General features: G+C 45.6%; 3 protein-coding genes across 5 annotated transcripts; 1 reads left to right on the top strand and 2 right to left on the bottom strand.

Annotated features, from left to right (window-relative positions):
* Positions 1–605: 605 nt before the first annotated feature.
* Positions 606–3,347, bottom strand: LOC142883292 (uncharacterized). 2 transcript variants are annotated; one of them, XM_076018051.1, is made up of 4 exons: positions 2,690–3,347; positions 2,513–2,620; positions 1,820–1,887; positions 606–857 (listed from the first exon to the last, which is right to left on the bottom strand). In XM_076018051.1, exons 1-4 carry the CDS (start codon positions 2,993–2,995, stop codon positions 758–760), a joined length of 582 nt encoding a protein of 193 aa, XP_075874166.1. In that variant the 5' UTR covers positions 2,996–3,347; the 3' UTR covers positions 606–757. The 2 variants fall into 2 exon arrangements, with proteins under 2 accessions (XP_075874166.1, XP_075874165.1); XM_076018050.1 differs by having other exon boundaries at positions 2,513–3,324.
* Positions 3,348–5,392: 2,045 nt separating this feature from the next.
* mis18bp1 (MIS18 binding protein 1) lies at positions 5,393–11,473 on the bottom strand. The gene is made up of 16 exons (XM_076018053.1): positions 10,357–11,473; positions 10,119–10,259; positions 9,728–10,023; positions 9,505–9,578; positions 9,239–9,360; positions 9,036–9,117; positions 8,784–8,899; positions 8,345–8,505; positions 8,206–8,266; positions 7,405–8,125; positions 7,132–7,322; positions 6,404–6,537; positions 6,159–6,310; positions 5,991–6,075; positions 5,853–5,907; positions 5,393–5,722 (listed from the first exon to the last, which is right to left on the bottom strand). The coding sequence occupies exons 1-16, from the start codon at positions 11,135–11,137 to the stop codon at positions 5,619–5,621; spliced, it is 3,276 nt and encodes a 1,091-aa protein (XP_075874168.1). The 5' UTR covers positions 11,138–11,473; the 3' UTR covers positions 5,393–5,618.
* A 217-nt stretch (positions 11,474–11,690) lies between these two features.
* On the top strand, positions 11,691–15,459 carry LOC142883295 (serine protease HTRA2, mitochondrial-like). 2 transcript variants are annotated; one of them, XM_076018055.1, is made up of 8 exons: positions 11,691–12,392; positions 12,835–13,039; positions 13,290–13,484; positions 14,207–14,239; positions 14,337–14,445; positions 14,545–14,614; positions 14,711–14,806; positions 14,890–15,459. In XM_076018055.1, the coding sequence occupies exons 1-8, from the start codon at positions 11,938–11,940 to the stop codon at positions 15,053–15,055; spliced, it is 1,329 nt and encodes a 442-aa protein (XP_075874170.1). In that variant the 5' UTR covers positions 11,691–11,937; the 3' UTR covers positions 15,056–15,459. The 2 variants fall into 2 exon arrangements, with proteins under 2 accessions (XP_075874170.1, XP_075874171.1); XM_076018056.1 differs by lacking the exon at positions 11,691–12,392 and having other exon boundaries at positions 12,902–13,039; positions 13,285–13,484.
* The last annotated feature ends 3 nt before the right edge of the window (positions 15,460–15,462 follow it).

Consider the following 15,462-nt stretch of genomic DNA (forward strand, 5'->3'; position numbering starts at 1 on the left):
AGTTCTTTGTCGCGTTACTTAACCCGCTAACAAAAGTTCATCTCATCACAGACGTCACCTGCAGCAGCGAGTATCGACGTATGGCCGCTAGGTGGCAGCACGTTTGACAACGAATGCCGCAGCGTCTACCTCACATTCCTTCAGGGTGGAGAAGTTCAGAAGCTGCGGTTAGGAAGGAAACCTTAAATAAGCAACACTAGCTCATACCGTAGCGGGGCTGCAACCCATGAAAAACGACAACCTATAGAATGCAACGTCCACCCAAAACCAGAGCCCTTTCCCCAGATTCCCTGTTAGCCACTGAAGACAAACCCCCTGCAGTCTCTTCTTTATCTATTAACAGGCAGGTCTGAGCGAAGTAAGTAATGAGGTACGGCGGAGAAAGGCGTCTTTCTCTGTGGGAGAGTGGCGGGACTCCCGGGGGTGACGGTGACACAGTATCAGCCCAGATAACAAGCCAAAGGAGGCTTCTGTCATTGCATTGACCTGAGCTGTGAGAACAATCTCCTGGAGCTGCTTCCAAGTTGCTGTTATGACTCTGCAATTACACCTCCTGCTCACTATTAAATAAGACTTGGTAAGAAAAAAAAATCAGAAAGAAATAAGGCAATGCAACATCAATTTAATACAAACAGAAAACCTTCAGCTGTCCAAAGTAGCAGAAACCCTGGTTCCCTTGTTTTGTTTTTTTCCTTTTCTTTATGTACATTTCTTCTGGCAACCCACTACCAGAAGACATTTCCAAAGACAGGTTGGGTCAGCTGAACTCTCTCTCAATAGTGTCCATCAGCTCTTCTTCTGAGCCATCGTACAGGATGACTGGCGTGAGAGAGGAGTTCTGCGATTTGCTAAAAGTCCTGAAGAAGGAAGGAAGGAAGGAAGAAGACACGATTAGTTTAACGGAGGAGATATGAACACTCAATTGACAAGGTCTACAGTTGTTGGGGTTCGATATGCAGCGATGATGTGTAGATGATGAAGGAACCTCCATTGACACCAAAGAAGTTTACCGAAGTTTCTGACCAGCCTCAGCGTGTCCCAGAGGAAGTAACAAAGTACAAATACTTTGTTACTGTACTTATGTACATTTTTCAGGTATCTGTACTTTACTTGAGTATTTATTTTTCTGAAAACTTTTACTCCCAACATTTGTACACAAATATCTGTACTTTGTACTCCTTACATTGGAAAGAAAACACTTGTTACTTTTGGGCTTAAAAGGGTTTTGTTGTTGTTGTTGTTGTTGTTGTTGTTTTTGCAATTTGTTGTTGCTGCTTGAGGTGGAGCTATAGTGATCCAGCTAACAGTGGACAATATTTTAGAGTAGCTCGGCTTTGGGGACAGGTCAGTCGAGATTATTCTGCCACAACTTTTTCATTTTTGCAAAAATGATCAACAAATGAATTGCTTCAATAACGCTATAGTGCACTCATTTTTTGCTCAAATAGATTCAAGAAACTGTACTGTCTTACTTTTACTTAAGTAAGCAAAGAACAGTAGACAAAGAAAAGTGAAGCATATGACCGATCAGATACAACACAATCATAGAGAAGGAGCAACATAAAATTGAAAGAGGTGCCAGGTGAACACAAATCTTTTTTCCTTACAGCATCCGCTTTTCACACTCATCTCCCGCAATAACAACAGCAACAACAGACACTTGTTTGTTTCTGCGCTGCTGGACTAATCTGATCCGCCCGGAGGATAAAGGAGGCCGTATTTCAATCTCTCTCTAGTGAATGTGATACGGACCCCCAACTCGGCTTTTACTACTCCGCTGAGCTCGTCCATTAATGATTCATCGGGACTGTTCACTTACGGCTTCCTCTTCGGTGTGGGAACAGCTTCCAGCGGAGCGTCTTGTGTCAGGAAGGCCCGAGAGGAAGACTACAAGAGAGGAGGAAGAAGATTTTGAAAAAAATCTGGAAGATGATATGCTTTTCTTTGTACAACTAATTCTGAGGCCTGGAAAATTTCAAATGCACAAGAAAAAAATGGGCAGATTCCAAACCAAACGCTGATCTCCTTATTTTAGAGCTTCATCGATATGCTGTGACAATTAAAGGCTGTAAAAATAAGAAAGAAATCAGAGCAAATCGTATATTTAAAAGCTTCAATGTTGACTCTAGTTAATGAGGTGGATGTTCACCTGTACTGGTAAATCCTGGCAATTGTGTTTGTAATGCTGTGTTCCTGTTTTGTTGTTGCCTGGTTGTTGTTTTATTCATTTATTTTTTTTGCTGTTTTTTGTTTGTTTGGTGGGAAATCTTTTGTTTGTTTGGATAGATGAATGGTATATGTACGTCTGCATTTGTGAATAAATATATTAAAAGAGATGAGGATGAGGAAGAGGTGGAAGAGGAAGAGGAGGAAGAGGAGGCGGTGGAAGAAGAGGAAGAGGAGGAGGAAGGGGAGGTTGAAGCCACCGTGGGAAAAAGTAATACTTAAAAAACGCCATTTTAAAAACAGAAAATAAAAAAATGAGCCGTTGTGGACTCGAGAAGGTTCTTACAGTCAGGTGACCCGACGGAGCCGCTGTTTGTTTCCCCACTTGAAGAAAAGCCCGTTTGTTTACGTCCCGGGACCCACGTGGCTCCTCCGCGCCAGACTCTTCATCCTCCTGGCGGGAACGACACAGTCCGTAAGTTCTAGACTTCTTCTTCTTCTCCTCCTCCTTCTTCTTAACAACCTTCTTCTTCTTCTGGTTGGAGGGGCTTTTCTTCACACAAGCCCAGCTTTGCTCCTGCTCGTCGGCAACCGCGGTGTCCGCGTCCGCTTCGATGGCGGCGTCGTCGTCGTCCCGGGAGGAGCGCTCGGGGTCACGCCCGTCGCCGCGACACTCCGGCTGCTGCGCGCGGTGGCGCGCACTGACGCGCAGGATCGCGTGCGCCTCGCTCACGCGCGCCGGCGCCACCCTCTTCCCTCGGCTGGTGCCGCTGCCCATGTCCGGCAGAATCACCTCCAGGCGTTCAAGAGGTTGCACATCAACCGTCATGTGTCCCCATGTGCTGCGTTTAAAGTCCCTCCAAGTGAGACTGCGAGAGAGTTTGAGGCCAAAAAATAAATAATCAAAAGGATCAACAACAACCACAACAACAACAACAACAACAACAACAACAACAACAACACAATAGTTCCAGCGCAGATCCGCAGGCGCAACAACCAACTCCAACAGTCGCCTCCAGTCTGCTCGTTGGTCCCACTGGAGTCACTGCTGCGCTGCGCTGCAGTTCAACTGCTCGTGTTAACTCTCCATCAGGGATGAGAAGTATCCGTTACGTAACAGCCGCTTGGCTCAGGACCGCAGGGCGAAGGAAGGAAACACTCCGCCTCCTTACATGGCGAGAAAACAGACCCATAGGATTCCATGGCAAATAAAACTAACTTTCACCCCATAAAATATGAAAGAAAGCCCCTGTGTTTTCTATTATTAATTTATCCCGCGCAATTTAGACCGTGTTTACATTGGGAGTTGGACAGAAGGCCAGTGGAATGGCTGAATGGGGGTAATTAGTGTGATTTATCTGTACTTTTCTCCCCCAGCCTGTGTTCAGCCATTAGATTTATTTGGAGCGAGTGAGGTAGGCAGTGAGAGGGTTCCTGCCTGCTCACTGGCTCCCAGGAACAAGCAGCTCTTAACAGTGACAGATTGAGACTCGGCTCGCACACACTGAGTCACCAGTAAGAAGAAGAAGAAGAAGAAGAAGAAGCATTCTTCTCCAACAGCGACGGCTTCCCAGAGATTCCTCACTCAGCTTTTGTTTGGTCCTGCTCGCTGCATTCAAAGGGGACATCGTCTCCCAGCCGGAGCTGCACAGACAAGAATCCCGGGGTTCAGCCAAGTCAAAGCATGTTTGCTTTCTCTCATCATGTGCCTCATTGTTCCCCGAGACAGAGAGAGAGAGTGTGTGTGTGTGTGTGTGTGTGTGCTTGCGCAAGTATGTGTGCACACACACGCCTAACAGCTGTGCAACCTGTTCTCTCTGGAGGATGACCAAGGACGAAACACCTGCTGTGAGAGACACAGGCATTTACCGCCTGTGTGTTTTTACATGGAATTCATGCTATTTTGTTCATATTCACGCATACATGTGAGTGGACTATATTAGCAATGGCCTTTTTTTCATGGATGGTAGATAAATTCCTCATATTTTTGCAAACTGAAGCATTGGTGTCATAAGGTCACGCACTTGAAGTCCCTGCGCTTTATTAAAGCATGCTTTTCAGTTACACAAGAAACTGTGCGGTAAAAGTATCAACACCAGAATATACAAGCGGGCCAATCGGACGGATATTGTTTCATTATTTAATGTCTAAATGTCTGCAATTAAGAAGGGGCATACACAGGCAGGTTGCTGGTGTCCTCCACTCCCGTTTGCTTGTTTTATTTCAACGCCGTTTCTGTTTTTCTCCAGTGGATCATTAAAAAGATCAGGCGTCCACATCTGGATAAGGGCTCAACAGCTTCCAGACGGAGGGGGAGGTTCTGCTGCGATCCGGAGCCCGCAGCTTGGCTCGCTGCATAGCTGCGGTTGTTCCGACTTCAACCACCCTCAAGACTCTTTCTGTCTCTCAACCACCCTCAAGACTCTTTCTGTCTCTCAACCACTCTCAAGACTCGTTCTCTTGGAGAAAAGTTTGACAGCATTTTGGTGTGGGGTCACGGGGGTGGGGGGGGTCTGTGATCCAGTCAGTTTTATGTTGCACTGCGCGGGCGCGATCTGCTCTCACTGAGTGGTGGGGGGGAAGCGTGTGTGAGAGACTTTAATTACTGTTGCCTCAACGTCTACGCCCCAGTGCCAACGAACTGAGACTCTTGTTGTTGCGTTTTTGTCGAGTGGAAGAAACTTCGGTGCCGCATGTCTGGCGTGAGCGAATCCCTGGAGTATTTTTAACAAGCCAGCTGCCTGCTGATAGGCATTCCTGTAAAACTCTCAGGGCCAGGTACACAGACATAAACATGACAAGCTGAGGAAGAACTACACAGAAATGAATAAACTCTACGCCCGCATGAATACATCATAACTGAAGAATCGTTAGACTCCAGACTGTATTCATCAGAATGATGTGTAAAGTTCATTTATAGATATTTTATCACAGTGTATATTTAACTAGTTGGGCACATTGTAAACAAAGAGATATAGAGCTCTCAGGTGCGCTCTGATTCATCACTTACCCCTCACCTGGCTTCTTCTGCTCAGGTGACAAGAGTTCTCATGCGTTTGCTGATGGTAGTCTGCCACCTAGGGTCTGACCAGTCCATAGCATGTGACCTGGGGGAGGGTGGGTGACGTTCAAAGACCAAAGACAACAACAAGGTCCTGAAATCTCACTGATGATGTGTCTACAGGTATTTAGTAAACAAAAAAACAAAAATAACTTGAACCTTGAAGAATGAACCAAAATTGAATGTTTATTGGAGGGAAAAATAAATTCATTACCGACTCTTTGAAGCAAAAATAAAAGCCATTTATATTTACAAAAACATATTTCACATCAAGGTGTCTTTGCCATCGACCAAATTCAAACAAGGAATCACAACTCCTCTGTTTCACTGTTTTTAGGTGAATTGTAGATTTACTTTTATTTAAAAATAGATCAGGATATTTATGGTACAATCAGTCTGAGTCTGAGAAGTAAAAGTCCTTTTCCTCCTCACTGTCGGACAGTATTGGAGAATCCTTTCCTGAAAACATCTCCCGAACGACAAAACTGTCGTTTTCTGTCAGAAAAGAAAACAACAGACTGTATTAGGCAACAGGTATCAGGATACAAATGGAACAACCAATAAAAAGTATGCACAGCTTTTTGGCATTAATCTGAATGTACCATTTATAGGCATGGGAACTAACCTGTGTTTCCACATCTTTTCACTGCTCGCTTAACTGATGGTGTGAGTTTGAAGCTCTAAAAGACATAATAATAAAAAATAAATACAAAGACATTTGTAAATAACGCAATAATGCATTTTAAAGAACAGGATGCCGTACCTTCATAGAAGCCAGTTTGCACACATTGACCTGATTTTTTTTCACCCTTTTCTGCATGTGATAGACCAGTTTGTCATCATTTAGACTAAAAAAGAAGAAAAAGAAAAGGGTGAGCTGGATGCATGGATGAATGATGCAACTTAAGCACTAGTTAAGACCATTGCTCACCAGTTGGGGGAGCTCAGCATGTTGGGACTAATGGGCAGAGCGTGTGGGGTTTTCACAAGAGGAAAAGATGTCTTCACAGGAGTCAGGGGCCCCACATTGGACAGTGTTAACTGACGTTTGTTGGTGGTGCTGAAAGGACAGGTGGTGGTCCTCTAATAAGGGGAGGGTAACACGGACACATGTTACAACACAACCTGGAAACCAAACATGAGGATTTGGTAGTGACACACAACAGAGAAACAAACCTCAAAGGCCTTGTTCCTCGTCACATCGAAGGTGAAAGCGTCATTGTTGTCGTCTTTGGCCATGTTTCCCAGGAACTGTCGCACCTGCTTCTTCCTCCTCAGGGTCCCCACTCGGGCTGATATCACAACTTTATCTGCAACCACAACACCACAGTTTGGAAACTGGATCTGACAATGAGGAATTCCGGACAGAAGTGAAGGGAAAACAGTTGCACGGTGCAAAAATAGCGAGATTTTGTCATTTTGCAAGTATTCAAGTGTTGGTAAGTGTTGTTATTTTACAGAGAAAATAAATGACCAAATGCTGCAGCTTTAAAGATAAAGTTACCTCTGACTCAACCAGTGACGCACATGTGAATGTGCTGTCAAAATGTGCGTGTAGGGACTGAAAAAAGACAGATGTGTCGAGAACTAATTAAAATCAAACTAAATATTCTGCTTCCAGTCACAATGTTGAACCCGTTGAAGCGTCGCAGCGCAGCCACAAACTCTGATCTTGAACGTGATGAACCATCAGGAGAATCCCAGCTGGGAGCAATCCACAGTGGTTAGGAGCAAAAATATAACTGCTCTGTCAAATTAGCATTTATTCAACCTGAATATTTCAACAAAACATTTTAAGTGATGCCAGGGGATAAAATAAACATGAAAGCTGAGAGCCCAAAACTGATTTCCCTGCTAATGTCCGGACTTTAAGTGTGGAAACAAAAACAAAACTAAACACCCACCTTGGGACGCTTGACTTCCTGTGCCTTGTTGTTTTGCTTCTTCCGACTTCTTCGTCTGCTTCTTGACGGGAGACTTCACCACGTTCTTGAAGGTGTGCTCCACGTGACACTCCTCCGCAGAGCGCGTTCCGACGGTCCTGGCCACCTTCGCCCAGTGATCACCCATGTGGGGTGGATGGAGGCTCACCGCCCTGAACAAAGCGGCAATCAGACAGACGACTTATTCGAAAACGTTCGGAATTTCCCCTGATTCTGTGAACGTGTGGGACGTACTCATTGAGTTTCATGAGCTCAGACTCAGTCCACTTGTGCTGATCTTCCTCCTCCAGTCGGCCGGGTGCGTTTCCTCCATCTGCCTTGCGCATCTTGGAAGACTGATTTGGCTTTGCGCGTCCCGAGGTCTTGGTGGCTTTGCACTGTTTCTGTTCTGATGCTTGTGCTGCGACCCCAGGTCTGGGGGCCCTGCTCGTCTTCTTCGCCGCCTTCCTGCTTTGGTGCGACTCTTCCTCTCGGTAGTTCCGCACTTCCTTCTTCCTCTGGCTCCTCCGGCTGCCGATTGACTCCTTTGGCGGTGACGGATCATTAGTGTCGGCATCGCTGGCAGGAGAGAGGCGGGAGGCTGAGGCAGACCGCTCTCTCCCTCGAGCCGTCACTGGAGGCTTTTTGCTGTCACGTTTCTGCTTCCTGGGCTTCCTCAGTGTTGAAGAGTTTTCAGTTTGTTTGCGAGCGTCGCTGTTTGCACGCAGCGTTTGCTCGACTGCGCGGCCCTTTTGGTGGGACCTCTGTCTTCTGCCGTGCTCCCCTTCAGAGCCGCTGCTGCTGCTGCTGCTGCTGATGATGCGGCGGCAGCTCGGCTTCGGAGGAGCTTCAGGTGGGAGGGAGGGCTTCTCTGGGTGGTTGGCCCTGGCTCTGTTGTGCCTGGGGACTGGAGGTTTAAGCTTCCTCAGCGGTCCGGACGTTTCTTTGGGAGTGGCTGCTTTGCTTGGCTGACATTCTGAAAACAGAGAGTTTTGTGTAAAAGCAAGTTTTCCCTGAATTCATATCGCAAGGGACTAGAACTCTTGTTGTCACTACCGTCGTTGCAGGGTGAGAAAAGACGGGCGGACGGCCGCAGAGACATCGTTGCGTTGGCCTCCTGTCGATTAGAACGATGGGAATGTGATTGGCTTGCAGGTACTGAAGTACAGTGGAGCCCCGTTCTGTCGAAACTTACAGGGTTGCAGAGGGAGGTGTCATAACTCTCATGGATGGTCACATTCATGTGCGCATCTATAAGGACCCTCCCGCCTTTCCAGTACTCCAGTGGTGGCTTGATGAGACGGCCGCTTCGAGACACCTTTGTAGAAGCCGCTGGGTCAAGAGGACGGTTTTCCGCTGGCGAAAGGATGAGAGGGAAGAGGAAAGAAATGAAGTGGGATAGAGTGACAGCGATGAAACGATCAAAATCTGCCTCATGTTGTTCTACTGTTGTCAGTCAGTGACTGAGTCGACCACTTTGGGCCTTTGGACTGAAAAAAGGAAGGAATCCAAGAATGGCAGTGCTATCTGCAAGTTCCACGACTATACTGAATGTGTTTATCTAAACAGCAAAAAAAAGTGGGATTTGACTACTGATGTGACTGTTGCGCAACAGTGTTTTAGCAAGTACTTACGTGTCTTTGCCGACTGTGTTGCTTTCCGTGTGACGGATGGCGGAGGCATGATGAAGTTTGCTTCTGATCTCGCCGTCGCCAAACTGCCAAACACCTTGCTGTTTTTCTCTTTTTTTCTGCGGCAACAAAGCAAAATTGTGCTCTTATGAAAGTGACTAAATACATATACTGTAAGCAGATCCATTAGAAAAGTATATGTGAATAAATCTCAATCTGAAAAAAAATTGTTTTCATTAGAATGAACAGTCTTACGCTGACAGAAACTTCTCGTAGAGTTTATTCCAGTTGGAGGGAAAACCGCTGTGAAACTTCTTCAAAAACCACTTGGGAAATCCTTCCGAAAACGAGAGATAAAGTATTGAATTAAGGTGTTGTATACGTCTTTAACACACCACAAACTTCAGAGAAAACACATTCCGTCATTAAAAATCCTCTACATGCCCAGTTTATCTTACCAGTGTTTGCACGGAGGTTCATCTTGCCGTCCAAGATGTAAAAACTGCCAGTTATGGTTTTTAGCACACAGTTAGAGACTCTGTCCGCGATGATGTTACTGTTCCATGGTATGTTTTTCTCTCTGAGCGGGGATTGAGACACAAAATGAGGCGTTCACATATGTAAAAAAAACAAAACAAAACAAAACAAAAATAAACCCGCAATGGAATGAGTGAGCAGAAAAATGGTGCACCTCCAAAATGTTGACATTTCGAGAAGCACTCACCTGTGGATTCCTTCAACAAACAGGTCTTTACCCTTCCTTCTCAGGAACCAGCCTCTCAGGTGAATCCCATTCTCCTGCAAAGGCAGACAGCAAAGACAAATATCACTACCTCTCGCATTCCCTTCCAACAATCAAATCGGTTACCTACTTGCAGGTTACGTCAACATAACATACAATGCCATCATTTGACATCTATGTCATTTTTTTTTTTTTTTTAACTCACACATGGGTAATCAGTAGGCTGTGGCCAGTTCTTTGTTTTGTACACAGGCCCACATTTCTTTGGTATGGAGACATGCGGCGAATTGAGAATGAGCGGGTCTTCCAGTAGCACTCGATGTGACAGCACAGCAGGGACCCGGGCGTCTACTGACGCATCTGTATCTGACTGACTGTCCGCCAGCTCCGCATCCAGCTGGCTGGCAGGTGTCCCACTTTCTACAACACTCATCGAGTCAGCGTCTTCCTCCGTACCGCTTACGGATGATGCTGATGGAGCTGTGGACTGATGAAAATTGCCTGAGGGAAATATTTTTTCAAAAAGTCATAAGTTTTTTGTACAATCCAAAAGTTTATTTATTTATTTTTTAAATGGCAGGATTTTCACAACGTACCGCGATTGCACCCAAAGAGGTTCCTCGAGCTGGCCAGTTTCCGGCCTTCGTGCTGCTCTGGTCTATTCTCCCTCTCCTTCATGTAGGCAAACATCTTGGCTGGGGACAGCAGGTGAACTTTGTCCTCGACGACACTGCTGCCTATTTGAAGCAGAACCATCAGTCAGCTCCATTCTGAAATATCTAACTAAATAACAGCTGAAGGATTTGTGAGAAAAGAAGAGTGGGGAGATCTTACGAGTCTTTGCTGGGAGGCTTGGTGCTGGAAACATGGATTCACACGCAAGTTGATTCGTGTCTAATTGCCTAGTAGAGAACCCATTCAGGTGAACCAGATCCTCGCCGTGAGTATTTCTGGCGGCCTGTGGCTCACCAAGGGGACAGTGTTCATTGTGTAAACCCCACGGCTCCAATTTTCTCTTTCTCAACTTGCTCCTCGTGGGAGAAAACCCACTGGATGAAGGCGTCAGAGGAGCGCGAACCTCCTCCAGAATCCATTCATTTTCTGCTTCCTGGATCTTCTGCTGCTGTGTTCTATGAATCACATCAAAGCCATCTCTGAGCTGAGGCGCGTCCGTGAGGCTCTGGGTTCTGCTTGCAATGTAGAAGGGCTGAGACTTAACAGTGGACTCCAGAAAGCCTCCCTTCCTCGGTGTGTATCCGTGTCCTCTCTCGCCGACACAAAGAGCATCTTCCGCAGGTTTGCTGCTCCAGTCTGGGTGACTGTATCCGAATTTTGTCTGGGGACTCGACATTGGCGAGATTGTGAGCGCCCGCGCCTCATAATCATTCTCATTGAGCTCGTCGGTAATCCAGTTGCGGTCTGTTCTCTTTCTGGGCGACTTAAACTCTGCCCCGTGTTTCTCTTTAACTCTGCCCAGTAGGTCCTTGCAAGTGTAAACTCCGTCCTTTCCACACGACGCTTCTCGGTCCACTTTCGATTTTAGCTTGGCAAAGATCTTCGCAGGAGATTCAACACTCGAGGTTGTATGTTGAATTATACGCTGATAAGCTGCCATTGTTTTTCTGGGTGGTACTAAAGTTCGAGAATACTTCCGTTTCTATGCGTTCGCTAGCCCGCTAGTCCTCAAGTTTGAAAATCTTCTTCGGTTGTTTTTAAATCGGTGATTGGCAACTGCCTTGAGGGTAGACTGCCGCGACCGCCACCTACTGGACTGGAGTAGGAAGTAGCTTGCCAAAACATCAGCCTTGTATATATGTTTGGAGTTGATAATCTGATAAAGTGTGAAAGTAGGTGCTCTACATTTCGTTATATGTTCACCTTTAGTTATGTAAACAATATTAAAACAAGATTTTCTGCACTGACGACACGTTTGTATCCTTTTTGTACTTACTTACATACACTACTACAACACCTAAACGACATACACTGCGTTTTTTTTTCCCCGTCTTGAGTTTTGTTATCTTGTACAAGTGTTTTCTTCATGTCCTTCGTGTCTTGTGCCTATAAATTGATGCACTTTCTTGCATAGCCTTATGTTTTGTCCACGGGGAGGCACTGTGACAATCAAAATTCAGCCCAAACGTGAGAAGAAGAAGGAAGCCGTACTGCGCAGCCGCCAAATGGATGACACTTCCGGGTTGGCTCTCCAGTCAGTGTCACTGACACTGACAGGAAAGGAAACCGACACAAACAAGGGGAAAATCAATCGGGATTCCCTTGTTGTTGTTTTGGTTCATGAACGATTTATCAACCGACGGACGCTTTTCATCGCGGTTACATTATATTAAAAAAAAAATATGTGTAGTGATTCGCTGTCTTGAAACTTTCAGGTCGGTGTCACCGAAGTGATGCAACATGGCAGCAACTATTGTAAAAAAGTGTTTTCTTTTAACACTAAGGTCACAAGCTCGATGTCAGAGCCGAGGCATAAACTCCCAGGCGGTGAGAACTGTCAGCCTCTTGCCGTCAGCTGCGACACGGAACCACAAGAAAGTGGGAGGACAACCTAGCCCGGACCTCCAAGTCCCTTCAACTGACTGGAACAGCAGGAGCGACGAGGACCATCACAGCTCTTCGTTTTCCAAGCCGCTCCTGCTGAGCCTGGGACTGTGTGGTGTCGCCTTTCTGGACAGTGAAAGAGCAAATAACCGACGAGTGTCGATATCACGGCAGTGTCTGGAGGTCATCCTGCCGTCAGCGCACTGCGCTGCTCCCTTTAAACCCGACAGCCCGCGCTTTAAATACAACTTTATTGCCGACGTGGTGGAAAAATCCACGCCGGCTGTTGTGTACATTGAAATTCTGGGAAGGTGAGTGTGAGGGATATTTGACATGTTCAAATTAGTTTGAAAATAATAATAATAATAATAATAATAATAATAATAATAATAATAATAATAATAATAATAATAATGATAATAATTCTTCTTCTTCTTCTTCTTCTTCGTAGTGCTACTTCTTGTTTTGAGAAACAAAAATACTACATTTCATTTACTTTATTTGATCTAATGATTGTCATTATTGGTTAAAAAAAAAATGGTGGTAATTGGTAACTATGGTAACTATTTAACCACAACTGACCATCAAACGGCAAGTAAGAAATAGTCTCAGGACGTTTTAAATAACGTGCTCAAAAGGAATAATGTGTTTATTTGTGTTATGGGCAAGAATGACCTGTATGAAAGGAAAATGAAAATGAAAACGTGCACATCTCTCCACTGTCTTAAGGTCCTGCTTTACTCTTTTTTACAGGCACCCGTTCTCGGGAAGAGAAACCCCCGTGTCCAACGGCTCAGGTTTCATCATCAGCAGTGACGGCCTCATCGTCACCAACGCTCACGTTGTGGCCAACAAGAGAGGAGTCCGAGTGAAGCTCACCAATGGTGACACATACAATGCAACTGTGCAAGATGTTGATCCAGTGGCAGACATCGCCACCATCAAAATCACTGCAAGGGTGAGTGGACAGTGCATATGTGTTGTGAAAGAAGGAGGCCTGTATGACACAAACCCCATGTTCTCATCATTAACACGATTGTCGGTGATAATACACCAGGGCTCACGATGTGGGGGAAACTATTGTCATTGTTTTGTCCACTACCACTACTACTGCTACTTGCTGTAAATGAGGTCTCTTCACGATGGGGAAAAGACACAACAGGAAAGTCTATTATTCCTTTCTCTGCTCTTCTCCTTTGGAAGTGTAGAATCCTTTACCCACGCTGGCGCTCGGCCGCTCGTCTGACATTCGCCAGGGAGAGTTTGTGGTTGCGATGGGGAGCCCGTTTGCTCTCCGGAACACCATAACTTCGGGCATTGTCAGTTCAGTGCAGAGAGGCAGCAAGGAGCTGGGTCTGTCCAACTCCAACATGGACTACATCCAGACCGATGCTGCCATCGACGTGAGTGCCGTGTTCAGTCGACACGTTCTGTGCAAGTACTTTGATTATGTTCATTAATGGGAAGACTCAAAATATCCCAAACTCATTTTTGTAAAAGTTTGCTTCCTTGGAAAAAGTATTTTTCATTTAAAGGTTAATAATCCAAAATTACTTTACAAATTGTAGGACAGTGTTACTTAAGTCATAGGTGCGAAACTCTGGCCCGCGGGCCAAATTTGGCCTACTAAATCACAACTAAAGTTGGCCCACTGGTATTATACAACACATGTACCGCTGATACTACAAATCCCAGACTGCTGGGTATTCTGCTGGTATTCTGGCACGTCAATCAGGACTTGACGTCCATTGACAGATATTATTATTACTTAATTGGTTTATTGTTGTTTTATTTTTTAAATGCATTACTATCCTGTGGGAAAAAAGTTACTGTTGACATTTAAATCAATATGTGCAATATGAAGTTATTTATTGTATAGTGTTAAGCTTTGCCTTTTCCATATTTAGGTTGAAGCAAAACTTATTTGGGTCCATGTAAAAAGGTTCACCGTTATATCTGGAGGAAGATTTTCCATAAATATCAATGTCAGTTTTAACTCATGTTCCACTGTGTATTTGAGTTTGACACCCCCCTGACTTAAGTGAACTGTGGAAAATGGCAGAGTTCACTCTGACTGCATCATGTCTGCGCTGGAGAGTCATGTGTGACTCTTCTGTTTTTGCAGTTTGGAAACTCTGGAGGTCCCCTGATTAACCTGGTGAGTCACCTGCCAAACCAGTTCTGACTAGCTGTGACTACCTGGCACACTGGACTGGTTCACGACTTAGTGACACGTCTGTATCTGCACTCATCAGGATGGTGAAGTCATTGGAATAAACACCATGAAGGTCACTGCGGGAATCTCCTTCGCTATTCCGTCCGACCATCTGAGAATTTTTCTCAATCAAGCCGCGGAAAAGAAGAGTAAGTGCAGCCACTGGAAACTGTTGATCCCCGTGTCAGCCGTTGGATTCACTTAACAGTCCTTTCTGCACATCCTGTGTGTTTTGAATCACCCTGAAGGTTCTTGGTTTGGGGAGTCTGAGGCAAAGCGGCGCTACATCGGTGTCATGATGCTGACACTGACGCCGAGGTAAATAAGGAAATTTCAGCAGTCGAGTTTAGTCACTTTACAGCAGGCCCTCCACCACTGTGACTAAAACCAAACGTCCTCATCCTTCTGCTCCAGCATCATTGCCGAGTTGAAGCTGAGGGACCCGTCCTTCCCGGACGTGACACACGGCATCCTGATCCACAGAGTGATCGCAGGATCACCAGCCAACAGGTAAAAGGGTAATCTCGCGGTATGAAGTGCAAAGGGGATCGCAGACCCATCACCACCAGTCTGATCTGACGTACCCGTTTCAGAGCCGGCATGCATCCTGGAGACATCGTGGTGGAGATCAACGGCGTGAAAGTCAACACCTCCGAGGAGATCTACCAGGCCGTCCGCAGCAGCGACAGCATCACCATGGTGGTGCAGAGAGGAAACAAGCTGCTGCAGCTGCAGATGACTCCAGAGTACACAGAGTGACAGCTGCTGCACAACAACAGTGTGAAGAGAACTGTGAAATGTGTTTGTGATCACACAAACGTCAAGTATCCACTAATGTTTTTTTTTTAAGAACGTTGACACTGCAGAGATAATTATTTTCAATCTGTTGTCTCCAGTTCAGATACATGTAGGTGGGAGATTCTATTTTTCAAAGATATCAGTCGGTGAAATGGTCATCTGGTTTGCGGCTGTTCGCTGTGTCATGGGTTGTTTTGTAACGGCCTGCTGACAGCTGGGAAACAGCAGGTCTGTATTCATTTCCCATTTTCCAAGAATGAAACAATGTGTTGTGTTGTGTTTTTGAAAAGTGAGCAGTAACTGGTCTTGCACGGAGTTGTGTCTCTGCAGGCTCAAATAAAGGCGTTTTGTGCAAGTTAAAGAAACCT

The sequence above is a fragment of the Nelusetta ayraudi genome, unplaced genomic scaffold (genome assembly GCF_046127955.1).
Source record: "Nelusetta ayraudi isolate G7.1 ecotype Tasmania unplaced genomic scaffold, CSIRO-AGI_Nayr_v1 ptg000007l, whole genome shotgun sequence".
Classification (NCBI taxonomy): domain Eukaryota; kingdom Metazoa; phylum Chordata; class Actinopteri; order Tetraodontiformes; family Monacanthidae; genus Nelusetta; species Nelusetta ayraudi.

Coding starts and splice junctions, on each gene's coding strand:
- LOC142883295 (XM_076018055.1), top strand. CDS start 11,938: ATGGCAGCAACTATTGTAAAAAAGTGTTTTCTTTTAACACTAAGGTCA. Junction 14,446..14,544: donor TCAAGCCGCGGAAAAGAAGA/GTAAGTGCAGCC, acceptor ATCACCCTGAAG/GTTCTTGGTTTGGGGAGTCT. Junction 14,807..14,889: donor GCAGGATCACCAGCCAACAG/GTAAAAGGGTAA, acceptor TACCCGTTTCAG/AGCCGGCATGCATCCTGGAG.
- mis18bp1 (XM_076018053.1), bottom strand. CDS start 11,137: ATGGCAGCTTATCAGCGTATAATTCAACATACAACCTCGAGTGTTGAA. Junction 6,311..6,403: donor CGAGGAACAAGGCCTTTGAG/GTTTGTTTCTCT, acceptor TCCCCTTATTAG/AGGACCACCACCTGTCCTTT. Junction 6,076..6,158: donor ATGCTGAGCTCCCCCAACTG/GTGAGCAATGGT, acceptor CTTCTTTTTTAG/TCTAAATGATGACAAACTGG.
- LOC142883292 (XM_076018050.1), bottom strand. CDS start 2,995: ATGACGGTTGATGTGCAACCTCTTGAACGCCTGGAGGTGATTCTGCCG. Junction 1,888..2,512: donor CTCCGTCGGGTCACCTGACT/GTAAGAACCTTC, acceptor CCTCTCTTGTAG/TCTTCCTCTCGGGCCTTCCT. Junction 858..1,819: donor CCCACACCGAAGAGGAAGCC/GTAAGTGAACAG, acceptor TTCCTTCTTCAG/GACTTTTAGCAAATCGCAGA.